A 15,743-nucleotide genomic window follows, 5' to 3' on the forward strand; every position below is an offset into this window, starting at 1 on the left:
CCAGGGCCTGTTTGCCCAACCCTAATGGTGACGACAGATACGATTATGCCCCTGCAACATGCATAGAAGATTAGAAGGTGATGGTGATGACGATGATTTAAATTATGACTATGCTCCAGCATCTATGAAAGGTGATGATAGTGACAACGATGGTGATGGTTATGATCATGCACCTGCTGCATAAGAAACTAGTAGTTTACTTTTCATGTTTTTATGCAGGCTAACTAGCTTTGATGAATTGAGGAATTATAACGTGCTAGTAGGATTGCTCGATGCCTTCGAAATTTTTTGTGGTCGAACAATTTATGAAGTACGTTGAATTTAAGTCAATCAGTTATTGTCTCTGATGACATTCATACATGGTTAAATGGAGCAAAATTGTGCATGGTTAACTTGTTATTATTGGGATATGCTGTTTCTTTCCTATCATACTAAAAAGTACCACAATATATATGGAAAGGAAGATAATGGAATTCTTAGAGACTAATTAGTGGTCATGGGAGTGCAGATATTTGTCAGTTTATCAGATACACAGCTTAGTACAACAAGTGTCATAATACAATTAGTTTAAAATTTAAAAAAAAAATTCAACCATTTGTATTATAACATTAGGTGTATCGGACCATGTTTCTGGCATATTGAAATATGTCTCATAGAAGTGGGCACATTAAAAATGTTATAAGCACGTTGTACTAATGAATAAGTTATTCCGGAATGATTAAACCCCAATTAATAAGAAAATTAAGAAGAAGAAACAAAGTAGCCACTTTCTCGCAAAAGCAAGGAGAAAGCATAAGATGGAATATTGGATTGGGATGTGAGTGGAGTACACGTAGGGGTTCTTGTATATATCTGGTGCTTTGGCATTGCTCCATCCACTTTTTCCTTGCCCTGCCCGTCATGTGCCAAAACCGTATCATTCTAGCCCTACTCTCGTCCTTCAACAATTCTAAATGAAGATCGATCTGGTCCGCTTTACAGTTTTTCACGGTTGAATATGATCAACTGCTTGTAGTTATTTTTAAGAGTACTCTCAAACAATCATTAGAGTATCAATAACTTTTTTCGTAAGTATTCACTATTAAGTCTCTCTAGATGCTAAAAATATGACAAAGACCACACATGTATATAAATGGTGGTCTCTTCTTTTCTCTTTGGAAGTATTTTCTAGGTAGAAAATTCTGTATGTTTCTTATATTATAGATTTGTAGGCAACTAATCCATATGAAAATTGAAATTGTGTTTGTCATATGATGACATGAAGTCAGTGCTACAAAGAATAAAATGATTCCCCTTGAGCTAATGTTACATTAAATAATAAATACCTAACATGTATGTTTTGAGCTAAATGATGTTACATAATCAAATAGTTCTATACGACGATCGGAATGATTTTTCTAATTCACCATTTAAGGAACAACTCCTGCAAAAAATCAACCAAATGAGTGATAGTTTAACCACTGATTAAAGTTGTCAAAAATTTCAAGGTTTATTGAATAACATAGTTTGTCTATTTATTACATATTTATGATATTACTACACGGTTTCAGAGAGACTTAATAGTGGAGCAAACTGGTACAAGTTTGGGAGGGTTCCAAGATACAATGAATTACACATGATGATGTTCTGTTTCTATTTGTTTTTTGGATTTCTTCTCTTTTTTTTTATAACATCTTCATTTCAGGTATTAATTTCAATTTTCTTTTGATTTCTGCAACAGTCGTTACATAACTTGAAAATTCTTGATCTCAGCCATTCCTATTCCTTACAGAAATCACCGGACTTTCTATGTGGTCATCTTAAAAGACTTTCCTTGGTGAAAATTCTCTTCCAAGGGATTTCTATGAATTGAAATCTGATGAGATTCTTCTTCTTAATAGATGTTCAAATTTGCGAATTTAATATTACTCCAATTTTTGGCAAAAATAAAAACAAAAAGAGTTCCCAATACATACCCACCACAACAAGTTGCCAATTATCTCGTCGTATTCAGATTTGCAAATCTTCAATCTTAACTGTCTAGTGATCAGATCATGCGGCCACAAGTGGCATCGTGGTTTCCAAATAGAAACGTCCTTGTATTTTTTTTAAATGCAGCTCCTGCTTTTTCACCGCCCTATTACGTGTCGGTTGGTTTACACGACCACTTTTGTCTCTGTGGAGTATGGAAAACTTTTGTCTCAAATGCTTCCACTCCCACGTCATTTTAATATTTTTCTTAACGGGTTGTGGCATCATTTTAATACTCTGTCCTTTCGTGTTCTTTTCTTTCCCCTCTTCTTCAACTCTTTCCTTGCACCTTCTCGCCACACAGTATGTCGTTTTTCAAGTCCATACACCAACATTATTATATTATAAACTTTCGCTTTTGTTGACTGAAGGAGCTTGACTTGTATTTTCTTTAGTTGAGCGTTAGTATGTTAGTTGTTAGATTAGTCATCAACATGATTCAAACTCACGCTGTCATGCAATGACACAACACATTTTCACCGTTGTGGTAAATGATTTGTGTTTAGGTAACACAACCACTGCCATTTTTTCAATTGTCTTCTGAACCACTCAGTGCCCTAACGGTGGATACCGCCGTGACAACCCACAAAGCCTCCTCTACTTTGCCCGTCGATGTTTTGTCGGGCTAATGCAGCACCGGAATAACTTAGACGCTGTTCCCTTAAAATATGACTAAGAGCAAGTGCAGGATGGTCGTAGGTAAGAGTAACAAACTTCCAAAATTCTAAGATTGCATACAGTGTCACATCCCGGGCCGGGGTCCACCACATCCCAGGCCCGCTTCACCACCGTAGCATGATATTGTCCGCTTTGGACCCCGACCACGCCCTCACGGTTTTGTTTTTGGGAACTCACACGAGAACTTCCTAGTAGGTCACCCATTATGAGAGTGTTCTCACACGCTACTCGCTTAACTTCGAAGTTCCCATGGAACCTGAAGCCAGTGAGCTTCCAAAAAGTCTCGTGCTAAGTAAGGATGAGAATATACATATAAGGATCACTCTCCTGGACGATGTGAGATCTTACGTACAGACTGTCCGCAAAAAGCCTTTCACCAGCAAGCTTGCTATAGTTTTGCCGATTCTCGATCCAGTTGCAAACTTCCTCCACCAACTTGACCATAGATATGTATATATACTCGACTTGCCTTGACATGTTAGTAGCAGATGAGTAACTGTTTCTTTTGGCCTACTCACCAGGTATGTCTTGAGTTCTTTCATCAAGGGAATCTACCTTACAAGTGTTATCTATCTTATTTTATTTATTATTATTGAATAAGTTTAAATTTTGAAATTTTTTTTTTTAATGACTGACTTTATCGAACATTGAACAATATTTACACTATTCTTAAAAGTCGAAACTTGATGTTAAAGATTCAAACCTTTCATATTCTTCAATTCACTAAAAGAACATGTTTTCGAAAAGGAAACTCCAAAAAACGGTTTCCATGATAAAAAATTGGAGAAATTAGGCTCCAGTCCTTAATTATTGATTTTCTTTTATTAAAACCTTGTTATTTTTTACTTTTTGATCAAGGTTCTTGAAGTTTGTACACATGAGCATTTTATTATCAGTATATTTCCATGTCATCTTTTTATTTTTACTTTTATTTTTATTGACATAGTTAATTATTGCATTTTTTTATTCGGGGCTGCGGTTTTATTCCACGACTGTTATGCCTCAAATGCCTCTTATGGTTACCTAACTGAATTGACGCATCCATTCCACCAAGTAATCCCGCTCACTTGATTTTTTCCCTTTTCAATTTTCGTAACTGCAAATTCCACATAATCTCACTAAGTTTTTCAAATCCATCATTATTATCTTTGATATGATGCTTCAAAGATAATAATAGTAAAATTTAATAACAAGCTGCAAGCTGGACATGAACGAAGATCCACCTTCTTTTGGTCTCGTAGTCGTTGCAAACCTACTCTTTTGTCTTGAGTTCTTTCATCATGGGAATCTTCCTTACGATTGTTATCTGTCTCAATTTTTTTAAAAGATCTATCCTTTTGCTTTCAATTGAAGGTTCTGCTGCCTTCCAACTGATCTAACCTCAGTATTTCTAGCAATAGCCCACACTACTCTTGGAGCTAACGTCAGAGTAATCCGCCTATGATTGCATCATGCCCATGAGTTATGCATGCAATAGCAACGTTGAGTGGTTGAATATTATGGTAATAGCAAAGTGTCCTGTTGAGGAAACCGACTTTTAGCTGCCCCAACTAGCAACTTCTCAAATGGAAGGTGGCGTTACCATCACTTTCCTGTGAAACCTGGAATATTTTTTATTCGTCTGCCATCGATTGAAATTTATATTGAGTTTAGAGAGACACCTAAAACTTCTTATGAAATTCATATTGAGTTTCATGAAAATGTACTTACATCAATTAAAAATTTAATGTGAATTCGCTTCAAGATTGCATACACAAATACGAAGCAGTGTTCATTACTAAGTTCTAAGAAAGTGTTAGTTTCTTAATATGGTATTATCCCATTTGCCGTTTTTTTCCATAATCTAGCTCAATTTCATACCAGCTTGAATACTAAGCTGAACATACTCAAAATCCAAAAAGTGATCAATCAAAGAAATCTCTAACTTATTTACATGTATAACATTAACACAAGCTGAGCAATGCTTAGAGAGACAGGTTATGAAGGAATACACTAATTAATAATAAGTTATTCTGGAAGGATTAAACCCGAATTAGGAAGACAATTAAGAAGAAGAAAAAGTAGCCACTTACGACCTGGGATTCTCTATGGATCTCAGTGTCCGAAGTGAACAGATGCAGATTTGGACCACTTATTTTAAATTATGCAGTTCTCATTAGTTTATTTTACAAGTCCACCTCATATAAACTAAGAATCAAGATCTCTCTTTTTCCTCTCTTCAACGATCCTTCTACTCCGACACAGAGATCCAAATAAGATCTCAACTAAGGATGGACAACGGTTATGGCGGACGGGTAACCTATGTCATTTACCCATAACCGTTTAAACTTTTACATGCATAACTGTTTATCCGTTAGGTAATTGCATAAACGATTATACCCATACTCATAACCGTTTATAACAGTTAATTATACCCATAACCGCGTACCCATTTAACTATAATCATTTACCCCTTTTTTTACCTATCATGGCTTTTTAACAACTTCAAAATTAAAATAGAAATTTGTCATAATTTTTTTTTTTCTTCTAGCAATTAAACATTGTTAAAAGTATATTGAACATGCATTTTCGTATTTTAATATTATAAATCCTGAAAAAATGTATACATATTATTGTATCGTTGATTAAAACAATTATGACTGACATATGCTCATATCATACAAGTCGTTGTGGTTAAGAAACTAGTGTGGTTGACAATCAATTAGTATCATAAGAAAAAGAGTAAATAAAACAAATACCGAGGCATCAAGATAAAAGCCCAGTGTGCGAGTGTGCATGAAAATAAATTAGGAAGCAGGGACTCTCGCCTGGGAGATTAGTCAGCAGCACCACAAACAATTGCCTCCTTCCTTAATTATTTACCACATGTGAGACCAATCCAAACCTCCAATTCAATTAAATCCAAAATATAAATCATTGAATTAATTGTGAATAAAAATAAAAAGAGAAGAGAAGTGGGTTTTGTGGTTAACGGAAGTCGGAATGAGGTGCCGCCATCATTGACGACAAAAAATGGGCAACGAATTCACTGTTTTGCCGGAGATTAGAGAGGCGGATATGAGAGAGAGGGTAGCAAGAAGAGAGATGAGCGGCGGAAGTGTGGGAGGTCGAATAATTTTATAGAGTTTTTAGTGTTTAGTTTTTTAATTATTTTTTAATGTGACGTATATTAAATAAATGATTAAATTGATACCCATTACAATTATGCATAATAATCATGACCATTTATTTAAATTTTATAAATAAATGATTACCATAATCGTAACTTTTAAATAAGCAGTAATAACTCATACCCGGATATTTTGCCCATTCGTAATCTCAACTCGCCACTTCCTAGAAAGCAAGGAGAAAGCCAAATGGGGGAATATTGGGTTGGGATGTGATCATGTGAGTGGAGTAGACGTAGGCGTTCTTGTATATATTTGAGTGCTTTTGGCATTGCTCCATCCACGTTTTCCTTGCCCTGCCTGTCACTTGCCAAAACTATATCACTCCAACCCAACTTTCTCTACCTTCAATATTTCTATACATGAAGATCGATCTGGTCCGTTCTACAGTTCTCCTTTCACTGTAACCCAACTTTCTCTCAAATTCTTCTCCAAAGCGTACTCCTTTTCGGCTCTCTGATTAATCATTTTTATTGAAACTTTAATTCAACTGCAAGATGTTTCTCTCTCTGTTCTGGGTGCTAAGGTTCGTTCTCTCTCTCCCTCTATCTATATATCTATCTATCTCCTTACCTTCTGCCAATTTCTATGCAGAATTTAATCTTGAAATTACAATCTGAAATTATAAGGAATGGGTTTTTTATTTTTTGTCAGTTAAATTGAATTTACTTAATTGTTTGGGACTGATCCTTTTTCTTTTGGGGTTATTTTCTTCTGGTTGTAGTTGTTTCTGAATAGAGGAAGAGAAAGCTAATGTTCTCAGTAAAACGGTACTGACTTTCTTACTTTTTAATAATTTTTATCTTCTGGGATCTGATCTAGATCTTTCTTATGCCCCCAACTTTTGTTTTTTGGGGGGTTTTGTTACAAATTGCCCATCTGGGGTATTCTGTACATTTCAAAATCTGGGGATTTTCCCTTTTTTTATTTATTTATTTTTCTTGATTTCAACCTATTAGATCTGAATCTGATCAGTGTGTTGCCTGGCAAATTGGTGGGTTGAGAAATATAAAAGGAAGGATAAGGATTGTCTGACCTGCCCTCTTGTTTTGTGTGATCACGATTAAACTATATTAATATTTTATATTATTTTTTTTTATAAAGATAATAAGATAAAAATCAATAATAATATAAAAATAAATGTTGAATATAAGAACAAACTCATTTGTGCTAATTTTTTAAAGCTTAATAAGATTTACAAAACCCTTTATTTTAAAAAATAGTTATTTTTGAGTTTTGTGGGCTATCATCTCTCACCGATTGTCAACAACCTTCCATGGGACCTTTGCTTCCCAATTATCTCTCTTGGAGTTCAATAAATTATAGACAACAATGCAAGTAAAAAAACTAATCCAAAAGCTTTAAAAATTTTGAACGTTTGATAATTTGCTTTCCAAAATTCTGATTATGTCTGTATTTTTGTCAATCATTACATTCTTTTTGAACGTTTGAAAAAGAATTCTAACATTATTCTTATGATTCACAGATGTGTGATTCTCAATGTACTTGACAGGAAGAAGAATTCTATACAAATTTCAATGCACTTGACGCTCACTTCAGGGTCATTGACATTGATTGGATAAGGTGAGCAAATTCTTATCAATACCTTCTCTCATTGTTTAGTTTTTTTTATAAAACATCGTAACTCCAAACGAAGCCATAAAGCATCATAACTCCAAACCAAAAACAAGTTTTATTTATAATATAACATTTAGACTTTGGTGGCTTGTTGGTATGGTGTTTTTTACAGTAATTAGGACTAATATAAATTAAAGGCTCATTTGGTAACGTTTTACTACCAGTTTAAAAATCAAAACAACAAAATTAGAACTTTACATGTTTAATTAAAATCTCAAAACAACAAAGTTGCATGACTTTGACTCTGCGCTAGTTTATATGTACGTCAAGATTATTATACTAAAATGGATTCTCTGCAACTTCAATTTTGTGCAACTCTCCGTTCCCGGGACTCGGTCATATCTCAAGTTTTTGACGTGAAGGCTATATTATTAAGATTTAGACTTGGGTATTCATTTCGGTATTATCTTTGGTAGCTTACCACACACACACACACACACATAACAAATGCAAATATTGTAAAGATTTATACAGACTGATCAATGACCCATCATTAATCACATTAATAATTTCTCTCACCTTGAATCTTACCAGAAGCACAACATATCATATGTGAAAGTTTTATCATAAAATACTTTGGTATAATTAAAAATGGAAACCGCACAATATAAGTTATCTTTAATTTTGTCAAATTTTATGTGAAATTCTTGTACACTTCAACATGTATAGGGATGGACTTCTTGTGGATATGGCGGCATTTATCTCAATGATATTTACGATATTCCCCAGTGGTTTGAGTTTGCTTATGGGGGAAATGTAGCTCACTTTGTTATGCCTGAAAGTGATGGTCGTAATTTTAAAGAATTGGTTGTCTGATGCATTTACTCATCAAGTGAACAACCTGAAGGTCCTCATGAGGTTATTGTTATAAATTCTACCAAGCATACTACTTTGCACACCTTGATAACATTTACCTCAGTGCTACCAAAATCTCATGAACGCGAAAGTGATTATCTTTGGCAAGGAGAGATATTGCAGAATAAAAACATAGTGCGAAAAAATTTAATGTATATGTTCTTGAAGAAAATTAATGTATACAAAGCAAAATTAAAACAGAATGTTGCTAACATTGGTTGGGAATAAATGTAACATGAGGTTGATCTTAATTAAACAGGAGCCTTTTCCTTGTGTTCAGATATTCTTGAAGAAAAGCAAACCTGAGCCTTTTCCTTCACGTGAATAAAGCATCTTTCAGAGTTCCTTTCTTTCCTGCTTTCCACCGTTCTCGGTAGTCTGTCCTCTCGTGTTCCTTTCTTTCCTCTTTTCCTCTCTCATTCCTTGCACCTTCCTGCCAGGTACTGTGTCGTTTCTTAAGTCCATACGCCAACATTATTATATTATAAACTTTTGCTTTTGTTTACTGAAGGATTTTGACTTGTGTTTAGGTATCATCCTTCCGCAACACAAACACAACCGTTGCCAATTTTTCAATTTCTGATCTGAACCATTGCAGTGTCATAACGGTGGATACCGCCATGGCAGCCCACGAAGCCTCCTCTTTGTCCTCCAAGTCAAAACGTTGGAGTTACGACGTGTTCTTGAGCTTCAGTGGCGAAGACACGCGCAATGGCTTCACCAGCCACCTCCACGAGGCATTAAAAAACAGAGGATACCATGTCTTTATTGATGAGGACGGTCTAAAAAGAGGGGAAGAAATAAAAGAGAAACTGTTTCGTGCAATCAAAGAGTCGAGGATCTCTATCATTGTCTTCTCAAGGATGTATGCGGATTCGAGTTGGTGTCTTGACGAGCTGGTGAAGATCATGGAGTGTAGAGACAAACTGGGGCGACATGTTTTGCCAATATTCTATCACATTGATCCTTCGGATGTCAGGAAGCAGGACGGAGATTTAGCCGAAGCATTTCAGAAGCACGAAAAGGACATCCGTGAAGAAAAAGATGACAAGAAACGTGAAGCTAAACAAGAGAGGGTAAAGCAGTGGAGAGAGGCTCTCACAAAAGCTGCAAATTTGTCTGGCTACCATCTTCAAACCGCTAATAATAGGTAATTATTCACCTGCTTTTCAAGATTTAAGTTGTAATACTCTGATTAACATACTTAATTAATACACCTTAATCTCTCACGCTGATCCTTCACATGTCAGGAAGAGGCGGAGAGAGGGTCATACAGAAGATACAAATTTGTCTGACCACCAAACAACCGGCAACGGGTAATCATTTACCTGCTCATTTCAAGATTTGAAACATTTTAGTGAATGACTTGATCTCTCAATTAATTAACATGCTTAATTAACATTTTACATTATCTTTTTTTATTTTTTTTATTTTTTTTTATTTTTAGAAAAGCTCGACGGATCTAAACTTTAGTTCACATGCTTAATGAATACACCTTAATCTCTCATATAAAACCTAAACTGTAATTGTAGTTTAATTCATACACCTAACTACTTTCTTTCTTTTATTCAAGTTAACGTTACAAAATCACATGCTAGCTGCTAGGTAGTGTATTATATATATATGAAGGAAAGAAAGAAAATTGTTTATGTACTGATATCTCCTACAAAGCCTCATTGAGTCCCATTAATGCTTACGAATTCAATTTTCAGGTGCGAAGCAGAGTTCATTAAAAAAATTGTTGACGAGAGTATTTGGGAATGGCTTCCGAGAACAAACGAATTACATGTGGCCAAGCACCAAATTGGAATCAAATCTCGCATTCAAGGTATTATCAGTGATCTTTCAAGTGGTGGATCAAATGATGTTCTCATGGTTGGAATTTGGGGGATGGGTGGATTGGGTAAAACAACAGTTGCCAAAGCCATTTATAACCAAATTCATCATAAGTTTGAATTCAAAAGTTTCCTTGCCGACATTAGCAACGCTACAAGTAAACATGGTCTGGTATATTTGCAAGAAAAACTTATTTCTGACATCTTGGAACAGAAGTCTGGAATAAGCAGTGTTGATGAAGGTGTCGGTTTGATAAAACAACATCTCCAACATAGAAGGGTACTTGTCATCATAGACAATATAGATGACCGGAAACAACTGGATGCAATAGCCCGAAGTCACGATTGGTTTGGTCCAGGAAGTAGAATTATCATGACGACACGAAATGAACATTTACTAAAGCAAGTGGAAGTGAACAAGACGTATCCGCTTAGGGAAATGAACAAGGAAGAAGCTCTGGAGCTCTTTAGTTGGCATGCCTTTCAAAAAAGTTGCCCTAATGAAGAATATCTTGAAGACTCAAAAAAGGTTGTTTCTTATTGTGGAGGTTTGCCACTAGCCCTTGAAGTTTTAGGTTCTTTTTTGTTTAAAAGACCCATTAAAGAGTGGAAAAGCCAATTGGAGAAATTGAAAAGAATTCCTGAAGGAGAAATAATAAAACCACTAAGAATAAGCTTTGAAGGGCTAGATGATACAGAGAAGGCTACATTCCTTGACATATCTTGTTTCTTTATTGGAAAGGACAAGGACTATGTCGCCAAAATATTAGATGGATGTGGATTTTATGCAACATTAGGAATCAGTGTCCTTCGCGAACGATGTCTTGTAACTGTTGAATACAACCGTTTGAAAATGCATGATTTGATTCGAGAAATGGCCAGAGTAATCATTTCTGAAAAATCCCCTGATCACCCCGGAAAATGGAATAGGTTGTGGAACCATCAAGAGGTTACTGATGTATTAACAAATAAATCTGTAAGTTCATTCCCAATAAATTTTGGATTTATGCATCATACAAGAAAAGCATATTTGTAACCTGCACAAGTCAATTATACATTAAACAGCATTCATCTGTAAATATATTCACCGTACGTGATTTTGCGTAATGAATAGTAATAATACATGTAAACATATGCAAATATACCGTTTCTTACCGCTATAACTTCTTTTTTTTTTTTTTTTTTTTTTTTTTTTTTTTTGTTAACAGGGAACTGGAAAAATTGAAGGACTTGCTCTACATTTCTGTCCTTTGATCTCAGACGTTTTGCAAAATAGAAAAACGATTGCTAGTTTCAGTACAGAAGCATTTGCCAAAATGAAGAAACTGAGATTGCTTCAGCTCAGCTACATAGAGCTCAATGGAGAATACAAACATCTTCCCAAGGAGTTAATATGGTTGTGTTGGGAAGGATGCCCTTTAAGGTCCATACCAGATGACTTTTTTAATCAACCAAGACTAGCTGTTCTAGAGATGCATCGTAGCAAACTGGTACAAGTTTGGAAGGGTTCCAAGGTACAATGAATTACACCTGATGATATTCTGTTTCTATTTGTTGTTTGGATTTCTTCTCTTGTTTTTTAATTTTTAATTTTATTTTTTATAACATCTTCATTTCGGATATTAATTTCAATTTTCTTTTGATTTTCTGCAACAGTCGCTACATAACTTGAAAGCCCTTGATCTCAGCAATTCCTTTGACTTGCAGAAATCACCGGACTTTTCACAAGTCCCAAATCTTGAAGAGTTGATATTGGAACGGTGTTCTAGTTTGTCGGAGATTCACCCCTCCATTGGTCATCTTAAAAGACTTTCTTTGGTGAACCTTATGAGGTGTCGCAATCTTATTTCTCTTCCAGGGGATTTCTACAAGTCGAAATCTGTTGACACTCTTCTTCTTAATGGTTGTAGTCAATTAGAACTGCATGAGGATATAGGGGAGATGATATCACTGAGAACACTTGAAGCAGAGCATACAGCCATAAGAGAAGTACCACCTTCCATAGTAAGATTGAAGAATCTCACTCGTTTATCCCTATCATATAATGATTTTCATACCCTACCCAGTCTCAGTGGTCTATCAAATCTTGAAACTCTGCGGTTAGATAATTGCTTTAACCTTCGTACAATCCCTGATATACCACCAAATGTGAAAGTTCAGCATGAGCGATGTCCTATGGTCTATGGGAGTTTACTTTGGAGTCGTGGAGCAGATTTTACTTTTGGAGTTTGAGGTTCTTTGGGGCTCTTGAAGCAGATTCTACAGCCATAAGATTAGTACCACCTTCCATAGTAGGATTGAAGAATCTCACTTTTATCGAGTACGGTGCCTAGTCATTTGCCCAAATTACCTGATGATGCAATCCCTAAGGATCTTGGAGGGAATGATGTTCAGTGGCCTTTCAAAGCTTGGAGGGAATGGATATATCTTCTTACAATCCGTGATTTACTAAGAAGTTTGAAATTTCTGTATGCCGTTGATTGCCCTGCATTGGAAACAATGCCCAATTTTTCGGAAATGTCAAATATGAGAGAATTGGAAGCAAGTGATTCTCCCAAACTCACTTGCCCATGACATGGACAAGTAAATTATATGTCACCCACGCAAGTAAATTATACATTAAACAGCATTCATGTGTAAATATATTCACCGTACGTGATTTTGCGTAATGAATAATAATAATACATGTAAAAATATCCAAATATACCGTTTCTTACCACTATAACCCTTTTTTTTTTTTTTTTTATTTTATTAACAGGGAACTGGAAAAATTGAAGGACTTGCTCTACATTTCCCTTTTGCAATCTCTGAAGAAACTAAGGTTCGTAGTTTTAGTACAAAAGCATTTGCCAAAATGAAGAAACTGAGATTGCTTCATCTCAGTTACGTAGAGCTCAATGGAGAATTCAAACATCTTCCCAAAGAGTTAATATGGTTGCGTTGGGAAGGATGTCCCTTAAAGTCCATACCAGATGACTTTTTAAATCAACCAAGATTAGTTGTTTTAGAGATGCGTATGAGCAAACTGGTACAAGTTTGGGAGGGTTCCAAGGTACAATAAATTACATCTGATGATGTTCTGTTTCTATTTGTTTTTTGGATTTCTTCTCTTTTTTTTATAACATCTTCATTTTCGGATATTAATTTCAATTTTCTTTTGATTTTCTGCAACAGTCGCTACATAACTTGAAAACCCTTGATCTCAGCAATTGCCATTCCTTACAGAAATCACCGGACTTTTCACAAGTCCCAAATCTTGAAGAGTTGATATTGGAAACCTGTAATAGTATGTCTGAGATTTACCCCTCCATTGGTCATCTTAAAAGACTTTCTCTGGTGAACCTTGGATATTGTCATAAGCTTATCTCTCTTCCAAGGGATTTCTATAAATTGAAATCTGTTGAGACTCTGCTTCTTAAGGGATGTTCAAAATTCAGAGAACTGCATGAGGATATAGGGGATATGATATCACTGAGAACACTTGAAGCAGAGGAAACAGCCATAAAAGAAGTACCACCTTCCATAGTAGGATTGAAGAACCTCACTCGTTTATCTCTGGAGGGTACTATGAGGGGTATTCAATTGCCCCATTCGTTAAGAGAATTCGATCTCACATACGGCGCATTAGATGATGCAATTAAGGATCTTGTCAGTTTAATTTATTTGCAACATTTGCATCTTCAAGGTACTAAGTTTCAAAGCTTACCAAACCTCAATGGTCTTTCAAAGCTCGAAACATTGTGGTTAAATGGAAGCAGATATCTTCGTACAATCCCTGATTTACCAACAAATTTGAAAGTTCTGTTTGCCAATGATTGCCCTGCATTTGAAACAATGCCAGACTTTTCGGAAATGTCAAATATGAGAGAACTGGATGTAAGTTATTCAGCCAAACTCACTGAGGTTCCAGGTTTGGATAAGTCATTAAACTCCATGGCATGGATTGATATGCATGGCTGCCCCAATGTCACAGCTGATTTTAGGAAGAACATCCTACACGTATCTCTCTCTCCCTTTCATTGCCTTCCTATCGTGCGCATACATGTGTATATATATGACACTTGTATTGTTTACATAGGGATGGACTTCTTGTGGATTTGGTGGCATTGCTCTCCATGGGAATTATGTTCCTGATTGGTTTGAGTTTGTAAACGAGGGCGCTAAAGTCAGTTTTGATATTCCCCCGACCGATGATCGTAATTTTAAAGGGCTAACTCTGTTCTGCTTGTTCCGCGTATACATAACAAAATATTTACCTCATCTTGATTTTACTGTTATAAGTAATACCAAGTGTACTAAGTTACAGGCCTACAAAACCAGAGCTGGTAATGTGGATGAGAATTTTGAAGATGATTATCTTTGGCAGGGACAACTCTCGAACAATGAGCTCAATTTGCAAGGCGGGGACAAAGTTGATATAGTTTTTGAAGATCCATGAACGGATTGGTCTTATTATGTTAAAATAGTGAGAATAGGGGTTAATCTAGTATGGGACAAACTTATCAAGGAAAATATGCATGATTTGTACGACAATAGAATCAATTCGGACTGGGAGTTTTCATTACAATATGAAGATGCAGAGTGAGTTTTCATCATTGAGAGGAATTGGTGATCTTGCAAAGGAGTTGGTGAAGACTGGGAGGTGTGCAAGCTATATGGTAGTGTATAAGCTTCTTATATTGGCTTTGGTGTTACCGGTTGCAACCGCTTTGGTGGAGAGAGCTTTTTCTACTATGATGATTGTGGAAACACCATTGCGTAACAAAATGGGAGATTAATGGTTGAGTGATAGCATGTTTGTTTACATTGAAAGAGATATATTTGCTTTTATTGATAATGAGTCTATTACGCGACGTTTTCATGATATGAAACATCGCCGGCAACAATTGTAATTTGTTTGTATTGATAAATTATGGAAGACATTACTATATAAAAGGATTTAGTTATTGCTATTCTTTTGAACTTTGCACTCTTTTAACTTCGCCCCTACCCCCATCAATTCTTGGCTTCGCCACTACCAGCATGCCAACTCTGTAGCTAATAGAATTACTAGGTTTGCCCTCCTTACTGAAGGTGATTATACTTGGTTTGATGGTCCTCATTTGTTTATCTGTGATCTTCTCGAAGAGGACCTTGCCACCCCTTGTATTGCCTAGCCTTTTATTGGCTTTTGAATGAATTAGATCGCCTTTATTTCATAAATAAAAAAAAATGCAGAGAATTAGAATGCATCAACAGCCAGAAATAGCGAGAATTGACCGTAGCAAAGAACACACGAGTATCGTGAGCAATGGCAATGGAAAAGCTTCCACAAAATAGGCAATGCCTCGCCTTTTCGACGGAATGGTGGATGACGGATAAATTGTAACAACCCATCCCGACTATTTAACGGATTTTGAATCGAAAGGGCATTTTTGTAATTTCACAAAAAAATGGGATACTTTTATTTTGGGTAAATTACATTTTCATATCTCAGGTTTGCGGTCTATTTCAATTCCTTACAACATCTTCAAAACATTTCACTTTCATACCTTAAGTACTATTTTATTTCAAAATAATA

General features: G+C 35.6%; 1 protein-coding gene across 1 annotated transcript in view; it reads left to right on the forward strand.

Annotated features, from left to right (window-relative positions):
- LOC137748884 (disease resistance protein Roq1) overlaps window positions 1–15,135 on the forward strand; it is a 28,982-nt gene extending 13,847 nt beyond the window's left edge. The window contains 10 exon segments of the mRNA XM_088679179.1: window positions 7,342–7,439; window positions 8,163–8,788; window positions 8,879–9,498; window positions 9,599–9,664; window positions 10,061–11,159; window positions 11,392–11,697; window positions 11,840–12,409; window positions 12,942–13,235; window positions 13,358–14,182; window positions 14,262–15,135. Coding sequence (XP_088535305.1) covers window positions 8,969–9,498; window positions 9,599–9,664; window positions 10,061–11,159; window positions 11,392–11,697; window positions 11,840–12,409; window positions 12,942–13,235; window positions 13,358–14,182; window positions 14,262–14,768 — 4,197 coding nt within the window. The 5' untranslated portion in view covers window positions 7,342–7,439; window positions 8,163–8,788; window positions 8,879–8,968 and the 3' untranslated portion in view covers window positions 14,769–15,135.
- Window positions 15,136–15,743: the final 608 nt, after the last annotated feature.

Source organism: Pyrus communis, chromosome 2 (genome assembly GCF_041283825.1).
Source record: "Pyrus communis isolate YQ-2024b chromosome 2, ASM4128382v1, whole genome shotgun sequence".
NCBI classification, from domain to species: Eukaryota; Viridiplantae; Streptophyta; class Magnoliopsida; order Rosales; family Rosaceae; genus Pyrus; species Pyrus communis.